Source organism: Rutilus rutilus, assembly GCF_951802725.1.
Source record: "Rutilus rutilus genome assembly, chromosome: 7".
Taxonomy (NCBI): Eukaryota; Metazoa; Chordata; class Actinopteri; order Cypriniformes; family Leuciscidae; genus Rutilus; species Rutilus rutilus.
Window position 1 is genome coordinate 47,741,629 of NC_140221.1, and position 19,796 is coordinate 47,761,424.

The 19,796-nt window shown below is 39.2% G+C and overlaps 2 protein-coding genes across 3 annotated transcripts in view; both read left to right on the forward strand.

Annotated features, from left to right (window-relative positions):
* Positions 1-381: 381 nt before the first annotated feature.
* Positions 382-7,146, forward strand: LOC311294452 (uncharacterized protein). Of its 2 annotated transcripts, none has more exons than XM_084415352.1 (4): positions 382-687; positions 1,219-1,394; positions 3,743-3,904; positions 4,533-7,146. In XM_084415352.1, exons 2-4 carry the CDS (start codon positions 1,220-1,222, stop codon positions 4,808-4,810), a joined length of 615 nt encoding a protein of 204 aa, XP_084271478.1. In that variant the 5' UTR covers positions 382-687; position 1,219; the 3' UTR covers positions 4,811-7,146. The 2 variants fall into 2 exon arrangements, with proteins under 2 accessions (XP_084271478.1, XP_084271479.1); XM_084415353.1 differs by having other exon boundaries at positions 554-687; positions 1,185-1,394; positions 4,533-5,246.
* Positions 7,147-9,331: 2,185 nt separating this feature from the next.
* Positions 9,332-19,796, forward strand: part of lzts3a (leucine zipper, putative tumor suppressor family member 3a) — a 29,520-nt gene continuing 19,055 nt past the window's right edge. Inside the window, exon 1 of the mRNA XM_084415354.1 lies at positions 9,332-9,446. The gene's annotated coding sequence lies outside the window, so the exon portion shown is untranslated. The remainder of the gene's footprint in view (positions 9,447-19,796) is intronic.

A 19,796-nucleotide genomic window follows, 5' to 3' on the forward strand; every position in this document is an offset into this window, starting at 1 on the left:
GAAATGACAATTTAAACATGTAATGCATTTATTGTTTATTTTTCCTTAAACTAGCTGGTCGTCTTTATTATTTTGATTCTCCACTGCAGTATCGAATGAGAAACGGAAAGCATGCATATGAGAGAGGACTGCTTTATTCCCGGCAGGAATTATAATTGTTTACTGGTTGTTTGGCTTGTGACATTAATTTTCGTGAAGCACAACTTTTCTATTTGCACATAATTTTTGTATTGGTTTTAAAGATTTAAAAATACGGCCAGGGTTTATATATAGTATAGAATACATTATACGTTAGGATAAACAGAAAAAAATAAAATAAAATCTAAATAATTCCGTGTCAGATGTCTCGTGTTGTGCATGTGTGCCTTGCGTGTGTGCGTCGAGCCTCTAGAGGGCGCTGTGTGAGCGGAGCTGCGCATGCGCAGTGTACCTCATCTGCTTATGTTGTTGATTCGTTCCGTGTTTTAAACCGCCACGATGAGCTTTTATGCGCTGGGGATTTAAATAACGCGACCAGAAGACATATCGTTCATCTTTATCCGTGTCCAGCATGAGAGGTGCAGAAAATAGACGCTTTGTTTAGCGTAGAGAATGTTTTATAGCGGTTGTAATGTCATGAGCGATTCTTCGACTGCCAAGGTGAGAAACGTCGTTTTCGTTCGGTGACGTCACGCGGAACTCTGTCAGGTATTATGTAAATTTAATCTCTGTTTTGTTTTTGTTTTCCTCGAATGGTTTGTAATGCTTAATATCGCTTTGAATGAGGTAGTTACGGTCCTGAGACCGGGGCTACTTGTCACGTGATCTGGACCAAAGGGCAGGGTTGTCACGTGGTTGTTTTATGTTGTGATCTTGTAGTTTATTAATTACGTTACATTCTCTCTAGGTTTTAATATATATATATATGTGTGAGAGAGATTTTAAGGTTTGTGTCTAACTGTAATAAAAAATAAAATAAAAACCTACCCTGAGAAATATTCCATAATATTTACTAATGTGACAACTAGCCCCAATCTTCTACACAAGTGCACTTTATGTGTGTCACCAGACAGTAATATTGCTGGTGTTTCTGTTTTCTGTTTATGAGGAACCTTAAACGCTCAAAGTGTGCAAAAGCATTGGAATTCAGTGCATAAGAGGCATGATATGTGCATTTTTTCCCTTGAATTATTGTTTCCACACAGAATGTGCTGCTTTTAAATCCCATCTTTCACTCAGCATGACCCTGGCGTTGACCCCTGCGGCCGTGTGCCAGTGCTTCACTCTGGTGTCGCTGTGCACGTCCATCGCAGACCCAAACTGGATCCAGGTCCAGAACTCCTCCAATCCCGACAGCAAACTCATCTATGGCGTGGCCTTCACGATAAACGCGTACCAGAACCGCACAGACACAGGTTTGACCCGATACTTCTGGATTTTCCTATAAACACAGTACTTATGTAAGATAGTGATTAGTGACATCACAAACCCTAGAATTTACATAAACCCCGCCCCCTGAACACGATTCATAGATTATCATGACAGAATATGCTAATCAATGACTAGAAGATAACTACACATAAGCTACATAAATCTAACCATTCAGAAATGTCCTGTTGCTTCTACATGTTGTCACTTCTTCTTGAGTCTCTCCATCATTGACTCCGGTTTGAACATAGAAGGCTAAAAGTTTGTGAAATTTTCAGAACGCAAGCTCTTGAAGCTCCGCCCCCTGTGCCGGGAGCATCAGCTCATTTGCATTTAAAGGGACAGACTTTTTGCTCACCCTCAAAAAGTGACAATTTTAACATGCTGTATAAAAATATCTGTGGGGTGTTTTAAACTAAAACTTCACACACACACTCTGGAGACATCAGAGATTTTACATCTTGTGAAAAGGACATTATACCACCCTTTTAATGTAAAACCCACAATCACAATGAAAAGCCTCTAGTCTAAGGCATTACATTAATCCGGGTACATTTGAAAACGGCGTTTTCGTTTAAAATCGCTCTCGGTCCACACTTGCGTTTTCAGGCGTTTTCCGACATCATCTCGCAGGTCTTCTGACAGGATCATTTTATTTAGCAGAATATCTCTTCATTCCCTGAAGCGTCCAGGTCGCACTCACTCACCGTTATATGTTTGGTCTAAAATGCTAAAACTGCTGTCATGTTTTACCGCCGGACAGCAGATGTGAGTAAACATTTCTGACATCTTTGCAGGACTGTGATATGAAGAGTGTGTGAAGTAACAAATTTTAGTAGCAGTGTGAAAGTGAACAGCACATAACTGGCACAATACCGGTATAAACATGAATTATACTGAACGTAAAATATGCGTCACATGACTAAACTTACGTCATCGTTCTTAAATACCTCCGGTTTCACAGTCCACACTACAACACGAAACAGCGTTTTCAAATTTATCACCGTTTTCAAAAAGCGTAGTTTTCATTAATAAAACGCTGTGTCAGTGTGGACACGGCCTCAGATGCTGATGTGTTGTTGTCAGAATAACTCCGGTTGGCATGGCTATGCAGAATCGATAAATAATTCTGTATTATACATTTTTAAGGCCAGACAAGTAGTTTGTTGAGGTCAATTTGTAAAGAAAGACTACACGCCTGCGCACTGATACACATGTGCACGCCGGCAGCGTTTTTGAGGTTTGCGCAGAGATTACCTTTTTAAAAATTGTAAAAAAATTCCCTCACCTTCAAACTTTGAAAACCGCCTTACACCGTGTCCTAACCAGAGGCGATGCGATAAGATTCCAGCGACAAATAATGTGTCTGTCCACACTAGACGCGACGCGAATGCGAGATGCTTCGAAATCAATCAAAACCCACAGCCAATCAGAACAACGTGTGGGCGGAGTCAGCCAATCAGAACAGCGTGTGGGCGGAGTCAGCCAATCAGAACAGTGTGTGGGCGGAGTCAGCCAATCAGAACAGGGTGTGGGCGGAGTCAGCCAATCAGAACAGTGTGTGGGCAGAGTCAGCCAATCAGAACAGCGTCTGGGCGGAGTCAGCCAATCAGAACAGGGTGTGGGCGGAGTCAGCCAATCAGAACAGTGTGTGGGCGGAGTCTCGCGGCACCAGAGATTAATCTCGATGGCACTCGCAAGAACATGGATAAGTCGCTACATAATCAAATTCACAAATATTACACCATTTAAACATTATTAAAAATACGTACTGAGTTACTAAAACAATCTTTGTCAAATAATACACTTGTTTGTTCACAGTTTGAACGTTCTTGTTTCCATTGGTTTAATTTTAATATCTGAGGTGAATTATCCACTGTTGCTTTTACAGCCACAAAGCTGGAGCACTAAATGATATTCAGAGTCACATGACACGCTTTTAACATTAAATAAAGCACATAAACAGCACCTGAGATCATCATCGCCACACTTTGTGTTGTGATTGTTGTTCCAGCGCGACGTCGCAGAAAAATAGAAACTGTTTCTAAAACAGAATCGTCGCGTGTCGCCGTCGCGGCTGGATAGGACAAACGCGTCGTGTTAGTTTGGACACGGTGTTAGCGGCCACTAAGTTAATAACTAATGATCGTTGCGACAGAAGTGAATCAATCAAAACTAACTTTATCTGGACAATAACTTTATTCTAGAGCTGCTGTAAAGCCTAAACCATCTCTGTTACTGTAATCTCCTGTTATCGCTGTAAAGCTGCTGTGAAACACTCTATATTGTTAAAGCGCTGTATAAATGGAGACGTGACTTGTTCTGGTGTGTGTAGGTCCGCTGGGTGGATTGCACGGATGGGGAATGTGGCTCCTGTATTTGCTGGCCGCTCTCAGTTACTGCGCCGTCTTGTTTTCAAGCTTCTCATTCCTGATGGATTTCCTCGGAGCGTCTGTCAATCAATCCAAGCTGGTGACATCACTGCACGTCTCCACAGGTGACATCACTCAACCTGAACTCACTGCACGAGTGTAAAGGGAATCGTTCCTACAGTCAAACCAAACTTTATTCAAACACGTTAGTTTTGCTAAAGAATTTTTAGATATTTGGAAAAATACATCTTGATTTTTTTGAATTTTTTTATATTTGGACTGAAACGAGACAAAAATACATCCAGATTTTTAGAATGTTTTGATATTTGGACTGAAACAAGACAAAAATACATCTTGATTTAAGAATTTTTCGATATTTGGACTGAAACGAGACAAAAATACATCCAGATTTTTAGAATTTTTTGATATTTGGACTGAAACGAGACAAAAATGCATCTTGATTTTTTGAATTTTTAGATATTTGGATTGAAACGAGACAAAAATACATCTTGATTTTTTTTATTTTTAGATATTTGGATTGAAACGAGACAAAAATACATCTTGATTTTTTGAATTTTTAGATATTTGGACTGAAACGAGGCAAAAATACATCTTGATTTTAAAAATTTTTAGACATTTGGACTGAAACGAGACAAAAATACTAAGTAAGAAAAGCATTTATTGCAGTGCGCCAAGATGAATTCATCTAGCATCGCATTTCTTCTACTAATGTGTGTGTTTCGCTCATTTCAGCGGTCAGCTGTGTGTCGGTGCTGGGTGTGTGTGTGGCGTGCATGTGTGTGATCGAACACAACCTGCAGCGAGGGAACCCCGGATCTCAGCCGAACCGCATCCTGATCCCCGGGGAAAGCTTCTTCATCCAGATGTTGGGTTTGCTCTTCTCTCTCGCCGCGTGTGCTTTCGCCATCAAGGCTCGCCCAGAACCCGTCAGGTCATGTGACTACCTGAGCGTGGGCGGAGACGACAGTGATACGGAGCCTCTGATTGGTCGAGCTGAGAGGGAGGAGTAAAGTCGTATAGAGTTTAACCTTTATAAAGTAAAGAGGTTCACTTGATTTATGCACTTTATTTCTTATGACGGGAAACAAACGCGATCGGGCAAACACATGCAAAATTCGGCGTTTATGAAATTCAGGGTGAATTTGAGTTGAATTGGTCATACAGGATGTAGAATTGGAATGACAGGAAGTATTTATTTACTGAGTTACGGTTCAAAGAAATTCAAAACTTCACTGAGATAGTATGATACTGTAGTTTTTATAAATATTTTAAATTGTTTTGTTTTTTAATATATTTTCCGTTTTCATTTTGATTTTTATTGTTGTAATTTCGAGGTTTTTTTATGTCTGTTTTTTTATTTCAGTTTTAGTTTATTTCAGTACATCAAGTTGAACTACCGGTAAATGAAAATGAGAAATGTTACTGAAATAAAGTGTTTGTTTTCGTTTCCGTTTTCATTTTAATTATTTTTGTTGTCATTTCTGTTTTTGTTTTTTTATGTCTGATTTTTATTTCAGTTTTAGTTTGAGTTATTTCAGTACATCAAGAACTAAATGAAAATGAGAAATGTTACTGAAATAAAATACGTTTTTTTATATTACTTTAATATATTCATTCAGGTAATGTTTGTTTTATTTTAAACACCAACATGTTTTAATGCTTTAATTTTAGTTTCAGTTAATAACACTGAAACATATTTTGATAAAACACAATTAATTTGGACTAAATTACATTTGTTTGTTTATATTTGTCTGAATTAATTTGCCATTTTTCTCTAATATTGTTAAAGCAATTAGCAAACTTTGGTCCTGCAGCACCAAAACAAAACAGTTTGACTCTTATTTTGAAATGTCAAATTCTGGAAAATGAAGTCGTCTCTCATAATAATCCATAAAATCACATTTAATTTTTTTACAATAAGATTCACATTGACTTTCTAAGTGAAAAGAATCACAGCTGCTGTATATGAATTAAAAACAAATTTCATTCTAAAAATGAAAAATCAAATTTTTCTTAAAAATAGCCAAATTTTTGTGTGATGACGAGAACATATTTATGAGTAATTCATAGTGAAAAATTATTAAAATTTTATTCTATTTTACTTTTATGATTTTATTTTTATTTTTGCACCGTTAAAAAAATAAAGAATAGAATACAATGTGGGGGATAGGCAAAAAAAACTGTAAGGACTTAAATATTTATTTCACCTGAACAATATTTAATTAAATTAACTTCATTTACAATTCTGTATCCTGTTTGCTACTTCAATTATAATTCAGTTCAGTATTCAATATTGGTTCAATATTGGCTTCACTTCAGCACTACTACCATCATTACTGCCAGAATTATGGGAAATGTAGTTTTTCTGTAAGTATGATCATTCCAACATGTCTTGAGGTGCTTCACGCAGTAAAACTCAGTTTACTCTCGGACCAAATACAGAAACCACTGAAGTCACACTCGGTTTGTTTCAGGGGTTTAAGAGCAGAATTACATGTGAACGCTCTAAATGAACCCCTTTATACTGAAATAAACTCAACAAGCCTTTATGCTGCATAATCATATTTAATATTCAATTTACAGTGTGCATAAATAAGAGGAAATCATATAAAACTCAGTATAATGTTGTATCTGACCAGGTGTGAACCGAAAGTGGACTGAGACCCGATCAGCATTCAACTGGACTAAACTGAGATCAGAGTCCGCTTTCTAATGCACATACAGTGTAAAAGTTCTTATTCACTTCACTTAAAGGGTGAGTTTGGATCTTGTAAAGACGAAAACTAAGTGTAAAGTGTGAAAACTTAATACATTCAGGGCTGATTTCATCTCGCTGGCGTGATTTCTGTGGAGAAATGAATCAAACACCGATCCTCAGTGTGCCTTGAGCTTCCTGGAAGAACTTTTATTCTGTAACGTCACGTGTCTGAAAAGAGGTTTTAGAGCTGTTAAAGGGATACTTCAACCAAAAAATAAATACAAATTCTGTTATTTATTCACCCTCCGAGTTCTAAACCTGTATGACAAAAATGCTATGGAAGTCAATGGGGTCCAAAACCGGTTTGTTCAAAACATATTTCAAAATATCTTCTTTTGTGTTCAACAGAAGAAAGAAGCTCTTACAGGTTTGGAACAACATGAAGATGAGTAAATAACTCTTAAAAAATAATATTACAATTTTTATTTTTAGGTGCACTGTCCCTTTAAATCACCTGCTCCTTCTTCAGAACATCAACAGATAAGAGTTACATTTTCTAACAACATTTCTCTGATATCTTGATAAATCAAATGAATTCTGTCTCATACTGTATTTGTATTTCCCTCTTTTAAACAGAATAATATTGCACCATTCGTTGTCTGATATTGTTATTTCAGCGTAATTATGACGTGTTTCTGTCATCATGTTGTACAAACCTTTCTTTCTTCTCATCGAGGAAAAGATAATAAGCAAATATTGATTTAAATGTGATACAAGAGATTCAGAATATAATGCACAGATTGTTATGATATATTTAGAGAGTGTAAAATCTCATTTATGTGCATTTTTGAACGAATCTCACTGCATATTTCACAATAATCTTTCATTTTGAGACATGGCAAACACTGTGATTTCAAAAAAAATTGTTTAAAGAGGAAATACACAATCTTTGTTCATGTCTGGTGAAGCCATTGCATTTAATTGTGTGTAATACAAAAAAAAAGATCATTTCTTCATTGTTTCTTGTCCAAAGTTGAGCTTCAGACGTGTTAATGATCTGGACTGTTCACTAAACGAACCTTCATGGTAACAGTGCAATCATGGGAAGTCGTGCCTTAATTTCTCAGCTCTAATTAGACTCGTTCTCCTCCGTCACATGACACCAGCTTGTGCTCCAGTTGGATGGAGACCATCGCCATAGTAACCTTGAGAAGTTGTTAATGTCACAGATGAATTTGTGAATGGGGAGAGAGAAATATTAATGTGACGTTCATCAACGGCAGGGTTAGTGGTGGATGTCAAACCGTGATTAAGGTCTGAACTGAACGGTACAATAGAAATGATGTGGAATTGAAGGAAAGCTGATATTTGCACTGAAAGGACCGTGTTTATTATGAGGAGAAAACAATCTTCATCTCAAATGTGTCATGAGTTTGTTTTTAAAGCAATGCATATGCATGATATATATTCATTCTGATGATGTCATTTATGCCTGATGAATCTTTGCACATTTAAATTAATATAATGCTTTGAACAATACAACAATCTCACTTTATTTCCTTTATCTTTACTAATGAAAATAATATTGACAATATATTCTCACAGCATTTATTCATTTTTGTTAATGTCATTTAAGATACAGTTGTTCTTTGTTCATGTAAGTTAAAAAATACACCCATCTTTTTATTTTTAATAATGCAATTAATTACTAATTTAATAAAGATACTTAAAGTTGGATTCATGAAAAAAAAAATGTTTTTAGGAAAGTAAGATCAATTCTAACCCACACCAAAACAACAACAACGACATGGTAACACTTTATTTTACATTGTTACATTACTATAGTAATAACTAAAAATGATGCATAATTACATGCAACTAAACCAAACCTCAATCCTAACCCTATAAGTACATGTAGTTAATTATTATTACTTGGTAGTAAGTCCCCCTCTAGTCAATAACTTTATCCCTTAAGACTCATCTTTGATCACCAAAATGACATATTTAAAAGTTTTTTCCTTAAAAAATGCCTTAAAATATCTTGAATGTAACTCGACACCCTTGCCTCATTTAGTATGCGCGGTTCTATGAATATGCAAATGAGCCCCGCCTCCACTCACTCACTCAGCTCAGAGATCCACTGGTTGATGATCACACGTTGATCTGATTGGTTACAAGGTAGTTTGTGACGTCAGAAACACCAGCGATTTCAAAGCGTGTTTCTGAGACTGTCTTTGGTTCACTGCAGTTTTAAGGAGGAAATACTCAGCAATGGTGTCGACTTATGAATTTACACATGCTTTGTCTTAAAGCAGATTAAAAACACCACATAGACACATAAACTACATTAAACGCTGGATTTTCACCACAGGGGGACTTTAAATGTATAATTACAGTCTAATAATGACACCTTAAAATAAAGTGTAACCCACTTTACAATAAGGTTCATTTGTTAACATTAGTTAATGTATTAACTAACATAAACTTACCATGAGCAATACATTTGTTACTGTATTTGTTAATCTTTGTTAATGTTATAGTTAATAAAAAGTTTGTTTGTTCATGTTAGTTCACAGTGCGTTAACTAATGTTAACAAGATTTTAATAAAGTATTAGTAAATGTTGAAATCAACATTAACAAAGATTAATAAATGCTGTATACGTGCAGTTCATTATTAGTGTTAACTAATGTAGTTAACTAATGTTAACTAACGAACCTTATTGTAAAGTGTTACCGTTCAAATTATATGCGGGAAGGGGGCGTGGCTGCCCGCGTCCAAAAGGGGCGGGGTTCAGGTGGGTGTGTCTCTCAGCTGATGCGCGCGCGCACTTCATCTCCAACGCGGGCGTCAGCGGCAACGCATCGCGTTCGTTCGTTCGCTCGCAACGGCAGATCAGCATCCGAACGAACGGACAGACACACGGACTGACGGATCCGCGGTGAGACAGTGAGTATGTGTGTGTGTGTGTGTGTGATGGAGAGACTCGAGTCACTGGATGCTGCTGTTGTCATGGAGGGATGCGGATTCAGTGATGCATCATTTTGCATGAGCAGAAACACGCATTATGTAATGCGATCAGGTGAACGCTGGATCTTCATTGTGCATCCGTCGTTAAATGCACAATTTATGATGTTATTATGATAAACGCAGACTATTGAGCGCGTCGGTAACTGGTTAGTAGCATCACTAGGCCTATTCACTGATGCTGTTAATGCTTGTTAATAGATCATGTTGCGCGAGCCGCTTCGAAAGGTGAAGATGCGTTATTAGTGCATGTATAGTGAGATGTCATCTTTAAAGCACGAGGGCTGTGTGTGTGTGTGTGTGTGTGTGTGTGTACAGGCCTCCATCTCCTGTTTTTACTGTCAATGTAGTGTGTTTTTGCGGTGCGCGAGTCTGATGCATCAACCCTGCATGTTTACATTTATGCATCGCGTTTGCGTTTGTGCCATCGAGTTATAAGCGTATGCGGTGATTATTAAACAGTGTATCAGGGTATTTAAGTGTGTGTGTTGGATTTATGAAGCATGTGAGCGATGATGTAATGCCAGTGAGTGAGTGACTGTGGTAGTAGAGGCACGTGCCAGTGCTGATCTGATCCAGTAATGGTGGCTCTGCTGGACCAGTGATGCCACTGCACATCGTTTGCAATGGCATAGAGTTTATAGAATAGTAGAGCATGTGCACATTGTGTGCTTTTACAAAAAAACATTCTTTAAAGTACCTTCGGAGGGCTGTGTGAATAGCCTACCATGGTATACAAATATGGAAATCATCTGTGTTTATCAAAATGCCAAGATATATAAATATATGATACCATTATTACTGTACCATGGTACTGTCATGTGCTTGAGAACTGATCCGTTGAATGTTGCTATATTCTTACACTGTTCATTTTTAGGGATGCATGATATATCGGTATCGGCGATATCTGTTCATTTTTAATGTTATCGTTATCGGCCCGATAAGAAAATTTGTCTGATATATTAATTAAAGCTGATAAATAATGTATTATTTCCTTCAGCTGAGACACTTCAGATGCGCACTGTTCAACATGATGGGTTTGAATTACTTGAAATATGATTGGAATCACTTTAAAAAAATGAAAATACAGTTCAGTGCAACATGTCTGTCATATCGGCTACATAACATTATAATGAGAACATCATAACTGTGTGATTGGGACATGGATTTAATGGTAAAACAGACTTTTGTTTTTTTTAATCAGGCTCTCAAATATTATATACAAATTTGGACTTAGATTTATCGGCCAATATATCGGTTATGGGCTTTTAAATATAAAGAATTATCGGTATCAGCCAAAATTGTTATATTGGTGCATCCCTATTCATTTTATTGACACATTGTTACCCTTGCAAAGAAGTACTGGTATTGGGATCTCAATATGAGCTCTAATATTTCTCATCAGATGTTCTGAGCGGCTCACATTCATTTTTAGACTTTTGAAATATTTCAGTCTATTTCTTATTACCTTTTCTTTAAAGGGTTAGTTCACCCAAAGATCATCATTTACTCACTCATGTCGTTCCAAACACGTAAGATTTTCGTTCGTCTTCCGAAAACAAATGAAGATATTTTGTAATGAAATCTGAGAGATTTTTGTCCCTCCATTGTCAGTCAACTACCACTCTAACGCTTCAAAAAGTTCATAAAGAGATTGTAAAACTAATCCATATTAATTGAGTGGTTTAGTCCAAAATTTCTGAAGAGACTTGATGGCTTTATATGATTGAATTTAAGCTTTTATTCACATATAAACATTGATCAGCGAACATAAACAGAAACTCAACCGAACATGCTTGATGCACAAGAACAAACCTCTTGCTGAAGCTCAAACGTGCTGCGTAACACGAGAATGAACCTCATTGGTTCTTGCTGAGGCTCAAACATGCTGCGTAACACGAGAATGACCCTCATTGGTTCTTGCTGAAGCTCAAACATGATGCGTAACACGAGAATGAACCCCATTGGTTCTTGCTGAAGCTCAAACATGCTGCGTAACACGAGAATGACCCTCATTGGTTCTTGCTGAAGCTCAAACATGATGCGTAACACGAGAATGAACCTCATTGGTTCTTGCTGAAGCTCAAACATGCTGCGTAACACGAGAATGACCCTCATTGGTTCTTGCTGAAGCTCAAACATGATGCGTAACACGAGAATGAACCCCATTGGTTCTTGCTGAAGCTCAAATGTGCTGCGTAACACGAGAATGAACCTCACTGGTTCTTGCTGAAACTCAAACGTGCTGCGTAACACAGGAATGAACCTCATTGGTTCTTGCTGAAACTCAAACATGCTGCGTAACACGAGAATGAACCTCATTGGTTCTTGCTGAAGCTCAAACGTGCTGCGTAACACGAGAATGAACCTCATTGGTTCTTGCTGAAACTCAAACGTGCTGCGTAACAGGAATGAACCTCATTGGTTCTTGCTGAAGCTCAAACGTGCTGCGTAACACGAGAATGAACCTCATTGGTTCTTGCTGAAACTCAAACGTGCTGCGTAACAGGAATGAACCTCATTGGTTCTTGCTGAAACTCAAACATGCTGCGTAACACGAGAATGAACCTCATTGGTTCTTGCTGAAGCTCAAACGTGCTGCGTAACACGAGAATGAACCTCATTGGTTCTTGCTGAAACTCAAACATGCTGCGTAACACAAGAATGAACCTCATTGGTTCTTGCTGAAACTCAAACGTGCTGCGTAACAGGAATGAACCTCATTGGTTCTTGCTGAGGCTCAAACATGCTGCGTAACACGAGAATGACCCTCATTGGTTCTTGCTGAAGCTCAAACATGATGCGTAACACGAGAATGAACCCCATTGGTTCTTGCTGAAGCTCAAACATGCTGCGTAACACGAGAATGAACCTCATTGGTTCTTGCTGAAACTCAAACGTGCTGCGTAACACGAGAATGAACCTCATTGGTTCTTGCTGAAGCTCAAACGTGCTGCGTAACACGAGAATGAACCTCATTGGTTCTTGCTGAAGCTCAAACATGCTGCGTAACACGAGAATGACCCTCATTGGTTCTTGCTGAAACTCAAACGTGCTGCGTAACAGGAATGAACCTCATTGGTTCTTGCTGAAACTCAAACGTGCTGCGTAACACGAGAATGAACCTCATTGGTTCTTGCTGAAACTCAAACATGCTGCGTAACAGGAATGAACCTCATTGGTTCTTACTGAAGCTCAAACGTGATGCGTAACACGAGAATGAACCTCATTGGTTCTTGCTGAAGCTCAAACGTGCTGCGTAACACAAGAATGAACCTCATTGGTTCTTGCTGAAACTCAAACGTGCTGCGTAACAGGAATGAACCTCATTGGTTCTTGCTGAAACTCAAACGTGATGCGTAACAGGAATGAACCTCATTGGTTCTTGCTGAAACTCAAACGTGATGCGTAACAGGAATGAACCTCATTGGTTCTTGCTGAAACTCAAACGTGCTGCGTAACACGAGAATGAACCTCATTGGTTCTTGCTGAAACTCAAACGTGATGCGTAACAGGAATGAACCTCATTGGTTCTTGCTGAAACTCAAACGTGCTGCGTAACACAAGAATGAACCTCATTGGTTCTTGCTGAAGCTCAAACGTGCTGCGTAACACGAGAATGAACCTCATTGGTTCTTGCTGAAACTCAAACGTGCTGCGTAACAGGAATGAACCTCATTGGTTCTTGCTGAAACTCAAACGTGCTGCGTAACAGGAATGAACCTCATTGGTTCTTGCTGAAACTCAAACGTGCTGCGTAACACAAGAATGAACCTCATTGGTTCTTGCTGAAACTCAAACGTGCTGCGTAACAGGAATGAACCTCATTGGTTCTTACTGAAGCTCAAACGTGATGCGTAACACGAGAATGAACCTCATTGGTTCTTGCTGAAACTCAAACATGCTGCGTAACAGGAATGAACCTCATTGGTTCTTACTGAAGCTCAAACGTGATGCTTAACACGAGAATGAACCTCATTGGTTCTTGCTGAAGCTTAAACGTGCTGCGTAACACGAGAATGAACCTCATTGGTTCTTGCTGAAGCTCAAACGTGCTGTGTAACACAGGAATGAACCTCATTGGTTCTTGCTGAAGCTCAAACGTGCTGCGTAACAGGAGAATGAACCTCATTAGTTCTTGCTGAAGCTCAAATGTGATGCTTAACACGAGAATGAACCTCATTGGTTCTTGCTGAAGCTCAAACGTGCTGCGTAACACGAGAATGAACCTCATTGGTTCTTGCTGAAGCTCAAATGTGATGCGTAACACCAGAATGAACCTCATTAGTTCTTGCTGAAGCTCAAATGTGATGCTTAACACGAGAATGAACCTCATTGGTTCTTGCTGAAGCTCAAACGTGCTGCGTAACACGAGAATGAACCTCATTGGTTCTTGCTGAAGCTCAAACGTGCTGCGTAACAGGAGAATGAACCTCATTGGTTCTTACTGAAGCTCAAACGTGCTGCGTAACACGAGAATGAACCTCATTGGTTCTTGCTGAAGCTCAAACGTGCTGCGTAACACGAGAATGAACCTCATTGGTTCTTGCTGAAGCTCAAATGTGATGCGTAACACCAGAATGAACCTCATTGGTTCTTGCTGAAGCTTAAACGTGCTGCGTAACACGAGAATGAACCTCATTGGTTCTTGCTGAAGCTCAAATGTGATGCGTAACACGAGAATGAACCTCATTGGTTCTTGCTGAAGCTCAAATGTGATGCGTAACACCAGAATGAACCTCATTGGTTCTTGCTGAAGCTCAAATGTGATGCGTAACACCAGAATGAACCTCATTGGTTCTTGCTGAAGCTCAAACGTGCTGCGTAACACCAGAATGAACCTCATTGGTTCTTGCTGAAGCTCAAACGTGCTGCGTAACACCAGAATGAACCTCATTGGTTCTTGCTACCTCATTGGTTCTTGCTGAAGCTCAAATGTGATGCGTAACACCAGAATGAACCTCATTGGTTCTTACTGAAGCTCAAACGTGCTGCGTAACACGAGAATGAACCTCATTGGTTCTTGCTGAAGCTCAAACGTGCTGCGTAACAGGAGAATGAACCTCATTGGTTCTTACTGAAGCTCAAACGTGCTGCGTAACACGAGAATGAACCTCATTGGTTCTTACTGAAGCTCAAACGTGCTGCGTAACACGTGAATGAACCTCATTGGTTCTTACTGAAGCTCAAACGTGCTGCGTAACACGAGAATGAACCTCATTGGTTCTTACTGAAGCTCAAACGTGCTGCGTAACACGAGAATGAACCTCATTGGTTCTTGCTGAAGCTCAAACGTGCTGCGTAACACGTGAATGAACCTCATTGGTTCTTGCTGAAGCTCAAACGTGCTGCGTAACACGAGAATGAACCTCATTGGTTCTTGCTGAAGCTCAAACGTGCTGCGTAACACGAGAATGAACCTCATTGGTTCTTACTGAAGCTCAAACGTGCTGCGTAACACGTGAATGAACCTCATTGGTTCTTGCTGAAGCTCAAACGTGCTGCGTAACAGGAGAATGAACCTCATTGGTTCTTACTGAAGCTCAAACGTGCTGCGTAACACGAGAATGAACCTCATTGGTTCTTACTGAAGCTCAAACGTGCTGCGTAACACGAGAATGAACCTCATTGGTTCTTGCTGAAGCTCAAACGTGCTGCGTAACACGAGAATGAACCTCATTGGTTCTTACTGAAGCTCAAACGTGCTGCGTAACACGTGAATGAACCTCATTGGTTCTTACTGAAGCTCAAACGTGCTGCGTAACACGAGAATGAACCTCATTGGTTCTTACTGAAGCTCAAACGTGCTGCGTAACACGAGAATGAACCTCATTGGTTCTTGCTGAAGCTCAAACGTGCTGCGTAACACGAGAATTAACCTCATTGGTTCTTACTGAAGCTCAAACGTGCTGCGTAACACGAGAATGAACCTCATTGGTTCTTGCTGAAGCTTAAACGTGCTGCGTAACACGAGAATGAACCTCATTGGTTCTTGCTGAAGCTCAAACGTGCTGTGTAACACAGGAATGAACCTCATTGGTTCTTGCTGAAGCTCAAACGTGCTGCGTAACAGGAGAATGAACCTCATTAGTTCTTGCTGAAGCTCAAATGTGATGCTTAACACGAGAATGAACCTCATTGGTTCTTGCTGAAGCTCAAACGTGCTGCGTAACACGAGAATGAACCTCATTGGTTCTTGCTGAAGCTCAAATGTGATGCGTAACACCAGAATGAACCTCATTGGTTCTTGCTGAAGCTTAAACGTGCTGCGTAACACGAGAATGAACCTCATTGGTTCTTGCCGAAGCTCAAATGTGATGCGTAACACGAGAATGAACCTTATTGGTTCTTGCTGAAGCTCAAACGTGCTGCGTAACAGGAGAATTAACCTCATTAGTTCTTGCTGAAGCTCAAATGTGATGCTTAACACGAGAATGAACCTCATTGGTTCTTGCTGAAGCTCAAACGTGATGCTTAACACGAGAATGAACCTCATTGGTTCTTGCTGAAGCTCAAATGTGATGCGTAACACCAGAATGAACCTCATTGGTTCTTGCTGAAGCTTAAACGTGCTGCGTAACACGAGAATGAACCTCATTGGTTCTTGCTGAAGCTCAAACGTGATGCTTAACACGAGAATGAACCTCATTGGTTCTTGCTGAAGCTCAAATGTGATGCGTAACACCAGAATGAACCTCATTGGTTCTTGCTGAAGCTCAAACGTGCTGCGTAACACGAGAATGAACCTCATTGGTTCTTGCTGAAGCTCAAACGTGATGCTTAACACGAGAATGAACCTCATTGGTTCTTGCTGAAGCTCAAATGTGATGCGTAACACCAGAATGAACCTCATTGGTTCTTGCTGAAGCTTAAACGTGCTGCGTAACACGAGAATGAACCTCATTGGTTCTTGCTGAAGCTCAAATGTGATGCGTAACACCAGAATGAACCTCATTGGTTCTTGCTGAAGCTCAAATGTGATGCGTAACACCAGAATGAACCTCATTGGTTCTTGCTGAAGCTCAAACGTGCTGCGTAACACCAGAATGAACCTCATTGGTTCTTGCTACCTCATTGGTTCTTGCTGAAGCTCAAATGTGATGCGTAACACCAGAATGAACCTCATTGGTTCTTGCTGAAGCTCAAACGTGCTGCGTAACACGAGAATGAACCTCATTGGTTCTTGCTACCTCATTGGTTCTTGCTGAAGCTCAAATGTGATGCGTAACACCAGAATGAACCTCATTGGTTCTTGCTGAAGCTCAAACGTGCTGCGTAACAGGAGAATGAACCTCATTGGTTCTTGCTGAAGCTCAAATGTGATGCGTAACACCAGAATGAACCTCATTGGTTCTTGCTGAAGCTCAAACGTGCTGCGTAACACAGGAATGAACCTCATTGGTTCTTGCTGAAGCTCAAATGTGCTGCGTAACACGAGAATGAACCTCATTGGTTCTTGCTGAAGCTCAAATGTGCTGCGTAACACGAGAATGAACCTCATTGGTTCTTGCTGAAGCTCAAATGTGATGCGTAACACCAGAATGAACCTCATTGGTTCTTGCTGAAGCTCAAATGTGATGCGTAACACCAGAATGAACCTCATTGATTCTTGCTGAAGCTCAAATGTGATGCGTAACACCAGAATGAACCTCATTGGTTCTTGCTGAAGCTGAAACGTGCTGCGTAACACGAGAATGAACCTCATTGGTTCTTGCTGAAGCTCAAATGTGATGCGTAACACGAGAATGAACCTCATTGGTTCTTGCTGAAGCTCAAATGTGATGCGTAACACCAGAATGAACCTCATTGGTTCTTGCTGAAGCTCAAACGTGCTGCGTAACACCAGAATGAACCTCATTGGTTCTTGCTGAAGCTCAAATGTGATGCGTAACACGAGAATGAACCTCATTGGTTCTTGCTGAAGCTCAAACGTGCTGCGTAACACCAGAATGAACCTCATTGGTTCTTGCTGAAGCTCAAATGTGATGCGTAACACCAGAATGAACCTCATTGGTTCTTGCTGAAGCTCAAACGTGCTGCGTAACACCAGAATGAACCTCATTGGTTCTTGCTGAAGCTCAAATGTGATGCGTAACACGAGAATGAACCTCATTGGTTCTTGCTGAAGCTCAAATGTGATGCGTAACACCAGAATGAACCTCATTGGTTCTTGCTGAAGCTCAAACGTGCTGCGTAACACCAGAATGAACCTCATTGGTTCTTGCTGAAGCTCAAATGTGATGCGTAACACGAGAATGAACCTCATTGGTTCTTGCTGAAGCTCAAACGTGCTGCGTAACACGAGAATGAACCTCATTGGTTCTTGCTGAAACTCAAATGTGATGCGTAACAGGAGAATGAACCTCATTGGTTCTTGCTGAAGCTCAAATGTGATGCGTAACACGAGAATGAACCTCATTGGTTCTTGCTGAAGCTCAAACGTGCTGCGTAACACGAGAATGAACCTCATTGGTTCTTGCTGAAACTCAAACGTGCTGCGTAACACCAGAATGAACCTCATTGGTTCTTGCTGAAACTCAAATGTGATGCGTAACACCAGAATGAACCTCATTGGTTCTTGCTGAAACTCAAATGTGATGCGTAACACCAGAATGAACCTCATTGGTTCTCGCACGTCAAGCAAACATGCTTGTCCTTTCGTTTACCACAACTAATGTGTGAGATGATGAAGACTAAGTGCAAATCAAGCATGCAGTTATGATGCATGTTCAGTTTGATTAACATAAGTATCATCACATGAATTGAAAAAAAAAAAAAGTTTCTCATGCAATTTGTTTTCACAAATGTAAGCGGCCAAGATCAGAATAGAAAATTTCATTGATTTACTGTGATTTTGTGCCATTTCGAAACGGATGCCACATTAAGCTGAATGTAAACTCTGCCTAGTTTGCAGGATTTACAACCACAATGACAATTCAGAATCACGTCAGATTATCTGTGTGGTTGGTCAATGTTTAACTCCAGATAACACATTAATCAGGGTGCAGTTTCGCTGAAACAGATCCGTGTTGATGTTTACATGCGCTTCACGAGACTCTTCTGGAGAAGCTCTTTACAGTGTTTTTCTTTTATTCGTTGGCATGAGTCGGGTTTTTTAAGGAGGTCTAATAAACGTTTAACATGAGGAGGAAGCAGTTCTGCTTTTCTAATTCTCAAGGGACGCACGTATGTCGTTTATTCACAGCTATATTTCCTTTTTATATTTCCTTTTCTTGACCTGTCAGCATAATATCCATTTATTATGTTGGCTTGAGAAAGCCAATATTCTGATCTACTACTCAAGCTTTTTATTCTTCTTCTGAGACTAAAAGTTCTAAATGCATCTATCTATCTATCTATCTATCTATCTATCTATCTATCTATCTATCTATCTATCTATCTATCTATCTATCTATCTATCTATCTATCTATCTATCTATCTATCTATCTATCTACAGTATTGATCTATCTACAGTATCTATCTATCTATCTATCTATCTACAGTATCTATCTATCTATCTATCTATCTATCTACAGTATCTATCTATCTATCTACAGTATCGATCTATCTATCTATCTATATATCTACAGTATCTATCTATCTATCTACAGTATCTATCTATCTATCTATCTATCTATCTATCTATCTATCTATCTATCTACAGTATCTATCTATCTATCTATCTACAGTATCTATCTATCTATCTACAGTATCGATCTATCTATCTATATATCTACAGTATCTATCTATCTATCTATCTACAGTATCGATCTATCTATCTATCTATATATCTACAGTATCTATCTATCTATCTATCTATCTACAGTATATATCTATCTATCTACAGTATCTATCTATCTACAGTATCTATCTATCTATTTTGATAAATGTGGTCTTTATACATGAAAATATTTACATCACTGTTCAAAGGTTTGGGGTCAGTAAGATTCATTTTGTTGTTGTTGAAAGAAATTAATATTTTTATTCAGTAGGGATACATGAAATTGATCAAAAGTGAGAGTAAAGATGTGGTTTTTTTTCTTTCTATTTATCAAAGATTCCCCAAAAATAAAATACATCACGATTTCCACAAAAATCTCTTTTCAACATTAAGCATAATAATCATAAATGTTTCTTGAGCATCAAATCATCATATTAGAATGATTTCTGAAGGACCATGTGACACTGAAGACTGGAGTAATGATGCTGAACATTCAGCTTTGATCACAGGAATAAATTACACTTTACTGTATATTCACATAGAGAACAGC